At 49.3% G+C, this 5,000-nt stretch overlaps 1 protein-coding gene across 1 annotated transcript in view; it reads right to left on the reverse strand.

Annotated features, from left to right (window-relative positions):
- LOC308162765 (immunoglobulin superfamily member 3-like) overlaps nucleotides 1-5,000 on the reverse strand; it is a gene marked incomplete at both ends in the record, with an annotated part of 56,326 nt that overhangs the window by 20,710 nt on the left and 30,616 nt on the right. The window contains 1 exon segment of the mRNA XM_080536907.1: nucleotides 2,018-2,404. Coding sequence (XP_080393033.1) covers nucleotides 2,018-2,404 — 387 coding nt within the window.

Genomic DNA, 5,000 nt, shown 5'->3' on the forward strand with positions numbered 1-5,000 from the left:
ATTCCCGCCTCAGCAGAAACAGGATGAAAGTGTTCCCTGTGTCTGTCTGTCCCCCTAGTGTTTTAATGCAGTTCTGCTCTCATCACATTACCGTCCCCCCCCCGTCCCCCGTCCCCCCCATCACAAGCCTGAGGAGGGCGGGCTGGGCCAGGCCAGGCCCTAAATCCCCTCTTAACCCCAGTGAGAGTGTAGTTGAGTCCCTGGGATGGATGGGGAGGGTTTTTTCTCTCTCCCTCTTGTCAAGGTCTGAGGTTTTTTTTTCTCTGAGCTCCCCACCTGTCTTAATAAGCCAGAGCTCTTTGAGAATACAGACTAAAGCAGCCTCTCATGTCGTTCACACTCAAATGAACAAAAGGAAAGCTTCACTCCCTTGCCTTCCCTTTTTTTTCCTTCTAGTTCAATGAATTTGGCTTCCTTTTTCTTCTCTCCACTAAATACATTATACATTTGTTCTCTCTTTCGCCCTTATGTGTCAATGGGAACATGTGAGAGCAGGAAACGTCACGGTTAGGCAATCAGAGAGGCGTCTTTTCTACAAACACTGGGTTTTTCTCTCCCTCTCGTCTCTCACTCCTCCGCTCTGTCTCCCACTCTTTTTCTCATCTCTCCTCCCTTTCTTAGACCCCTCTGTTTCTTTCTCTCTCTTTTTCTCAATCCCTCTCTCTACTACTCCCCCCCCCCGCCCCCCCCCCCCCCCCCTTTCTCTCCCTCTCTCCCTGTCTGTTTGTGATTCACAACAGTGCGTCAGGACCTCTCTCTCTAGCTGAAGGTAAACTCATCCATCACCACTGATTTGTCAGCAGTGTTTACATCTCTCTCTCTCTCTCCTACTGCCGGCTCTGCCTACCCCCTCACACCCACCCAATGTCACCCAACACCCCAATCAGGGTGACACAGAGGGTACTGTGTAATTAGCCCAAATAGAAGGGGTTGGAGGGTGTGTGTGTGTGTGTGTTTGCGGGGGAGGGGGGTTATGCCCCCGACCATTAGCCCAGAGCCCCCTCCACTCCATTAAGGCTCCTTTTTTCCAGTAACCATAGTTATTACATAGTAAAAAAAACACATGAGCAGGCTTTAACAGGACATAAACCCCTTTGTTTGAAAAACTAAAGCCACCATTAGAGAGCATCCCTGGGGATTACTGGAGACATGGCGGGGGGGGTGGGGTTGTTTTGGGGATGTTGTTTGGGTAAAGGTTAGGGTGGTTGGGAAGGGATTCTGGGGTGGGTTATTTATGTGTTTTCCATGCTGGTAACAGCTGGCCTCAGGATTCAAGGCAAGCCCTCATAAATATAGAAAAGAGATGGGGGATGTGGCCATGGATATACTGACTATAGGAAAGGGACTGAGAGGGGATGCATCGGGGGCAGAGAGAGAATAACAAGTGGCAGAGTGATACTGCAGGGAAGGTTATGGGGGGGGGGTTTATAGTTGATTAGGTATTCACTGGCCTCCCAGCGTCCACAGTCTGCCCACCCCCACCGGCCACCCCTCTGCCGCACAGCTGGGCTCCTCTGCCACAGCAGAACACATTAATTTAGCCCGGGGATCCATTAGAGGGCCCTGGAGAGGTAGGCCTCATTCTCTCCCTCTCTCTTTCTCCACGCTCTCATTTCACGGCTGTTAGCTCAGCCTCCTTCAGCCAGCGCTCTCTCCTGCTCCCCATTATCCTGCTAGCGCTCAGAGCCGCTAGCTGAGCCCAGGAAATGTGAAGGCCGTAATACTGCATTACCAATCTTTAGCAATCCACTCAGACAGAAAATACCCCAGGAATAAAGAAAGGCATTTATTCCCTCCCGTGACTCACGGTTCACAATGGAGGCTGTTCTCTTGTAAGAGAGGTATCTGACCCCAGAGAGAGAGGCCACTGTGGGGGACTGTATAATGTGTATCATTAAAACAAAGACTATCATTATCAAGGGGACGATTGGACAGGCCGCGTGAGACTGACAGAGGAGCCAGTTGGAGGCTTTGTTACTAACCCGGGGGGCCAATAGGAGGTTAGTGTGTTACTCACTCAGGGTCTGCACGGTGATCTGAACGTTGCGGGACCTCTTGCTGCGGTCGATGAAGTCTCCCGTGGGCGTCTTCTCCCTCTCCGTCACCCGGCAGATGTATTTCCCGGCGTCCTCGGCGCGCAGGCGCTGCAGCCTCAGCAGGTGCACGGCGGGGCTTTCCTTCCGCACGGTCATGTGACCCGCGGCCTCGCGGGCTAAATAATCAGTTCCCAGGATGGGCACGGCGCTAGGTCCCACCACGGCCACCGATGAGCTGTTGAACACCCACGACACCGAGAAGAAGCGCTCGGGGACGTTCTGAGCGTCGATAGTGCAGCGCAGCTCCAGCGGCTCACCGGCCGTGAAGGACCGCCGCTCCGTGCTCACCTGGATACTAAAGTCCCGATCTGAGGGGGGGAGAGAGAGGGGGAGATAAGAAAGAGGTGGTGGTGGGGAGAGAGAGAGAGAGAGAGAGAGAGAGAGAGAGAGAGAGAGAGAGAGAGAGCAGGTGGAGAGAGAGCAATAGAACATGTCAGAATAATATAAACATTAACTGCAGCAGTTTTACCCCCTCCAGCCTCCTCAAACAGAGACACAGAGTCAACACCTTGTGTGTGTATTACTCAACACCTAATTAAAGAAGTGTCGAAGCTGTTGCAGTCGCTACATCCTCAGAGCAATTTGTTCTGTTATCTACATGTGAGAAATACAGACTGTGTGTGAATATGGGTCCGAAATTGACTCGGGGCAGAGACACAGAGAGAGAAGGTAGAGAGAGCGAGCAGGTAGAGAGAGAGAGAGAGAGAGAAGGTAGAGACAGAGAGAGAAGAGATAAAGGGGGGGGGGGGGGTGGTCAGACAGTGAGCAGCCATCATACTCAGCTTCAGCCTCCTCCACTCCCCTTGGTTTCACCTCCGCATAAAAACACACCTAATTAAAATTCCTTCCAGCAGTCTTAAAAGCGGTCCCCCCCCCTCCCCCTCCCCCTCCTCCTCCGCGCTGCGTCGAAGACAGGGGGGGAGACAAGGAAAAAACACATTGGCAACCCTGGACTTTGACAGGGCTCCAATTACAGATGCACACCGCGGCGAGAAACAGCACTGCGTTTATTTACAGTATTAATTTCCACATGACGAGCGTGGTGCTCCCTGTATCAGAGACGCTTGGCATCGCCTCACTCTGAGGTGATGGCCCCTGGCTGTAATTATAAAGACTTTAAACAGACTCCCTGAGAAACACACTCATGTGGAAAAGTTCAAAGCCTGCCGTCGCGTTGGCTCGGCTCGTTATGCAGGAGAGTGTTGGGGGGTGGGGTAACTATTTACACACACAGCCACACACACACAGTACCACACACACACACACACACACACACACACACACACACACACACACACACACACACACAGTACGTACAGATTAGGGCTGCACGATTTGGGGAAAAAATCGAATTGCGATTATTTGGACAGATATCGCGATTGCGATTAATTTGCGATTAATTTATTTTTAAATAGCAAAAAAAAAAAAGGGACTTTTTGTAAAGTGTGGCCATATCTCCGGCTAGGAAGGTCGTATCAACGTGCAGTTTGTTTGTACGTCTTCAGGGGACTTAGAGGCTCCCTCCTCTAGCACCCCCACAGCCCGAGCTACATTGGGTTGCTTTAAAGTTGGGTTGCTTTAAAATCAAGCTTCAGATTAAAACATGTGATGGAGCATTACTAACCTGACTCAGGTGGTTTGTTTCACACAACCATCTAGGAAAGCTTAATTGGAAGCTGTTTGGAAAAGGGCAGGTACTTTCAAAAAATACTTGGCAGGTGATTGGATGAATCTATCTATCACCTATTTTCAGAGAGCATTACCACATGATACCATCAAACTATTAACTGCTCTAATTCTAATGCAAGGATGAGAACTTAAAAGATATGAATTGGGACAACATATTTATTTATGTTTTTTTTAAACAGCAACACCATTTTGTTTCTCTCAACAAGTGTCTTTTTTTTACGTTCATTGACGTTGACGTTCATTGACGTTGAATCCGACGCGCTGTATGACGTATCCCATACGGGTAGTGGTGTTTCTCAACCCTCTCCTCGGGGCGCCCCAGCCGCTCCACATATTTGATCTGTTCCACCACCAGCACACCTGATTCAACTAATCAAGTCCAAAGCAATTATGATTTGGACTTGATTAGTTGAATCAGGTGTGCTGGTGGTGGAACAGATCAAATATGTGGAGCGGCTGGGGCGCCCCGAGGAGAGGGTTGAGAAACACATAGTGAGTTGGACTTGTGATCGGAAGGTTGTGAGTTCAAATCCCGCCTGAAACCACACCACTACTAGTGTGCCCTTGAGTAAGGCACTTAGCCCTCAGTTACTCCAGGGGGAATGTCCCTGTAATTCGTATTTGTAAATCGCTTTGGATTAAAAAAGAGTCTGCTAAATGGCAAAAAAAAAAAAAAAAAAAAAAAAAAAAAAAAAAAATCGCAGGCAAATCGCAGGCTTTGCGATTAGCTAATCGCGACATTTCAAATCGCGATTTCGATTTAAAATCGATTAATCGTGCAGCCCTAGTACAGATACACACACACACACACACACGTAAGTACAGACACACACACACACACACACACGTAAGTACAGACACACACGCACACAGAGTAAAGCCCTCATGCAGGGTGCCTGTCTCTAAAACAACAACCATCTTTAACAGGCTGGCACTAACAGGACATATTGCAGATTAAACACACACACTCACACTCACACACACACACACACACACACACACACACACACACACACACCAGCACTAATAGAGCAGAACGTAGATGCCAAAACAATGGCCAGTGGCGTTCTGTCCCGTGCTGACCAATGGAGCAGCAGGATATTGTGTTATGCCATCAAACTCTTCTGAACGTTTTTTTTTCCCGGGGGGGTCTAAACCGAAGGAGCCGTGACCTGGTTTAACAAGGATACAGAGTCACTAAACTAAAAAGAACTC

Source organism: Nansenia antarctica, assembly GCF_963989245.1.
Source record: "Nansenia antarctica genome assembly, chromosome: 7".
In the NCBI taxonomy this organism is placed as follows: domain Eukaryota; kingdom Metazoa; phylum Chordata; class Actinopteri; order Argentiniformes; family Microstomatidae; genus Nansenia; species Nansenia antarctica.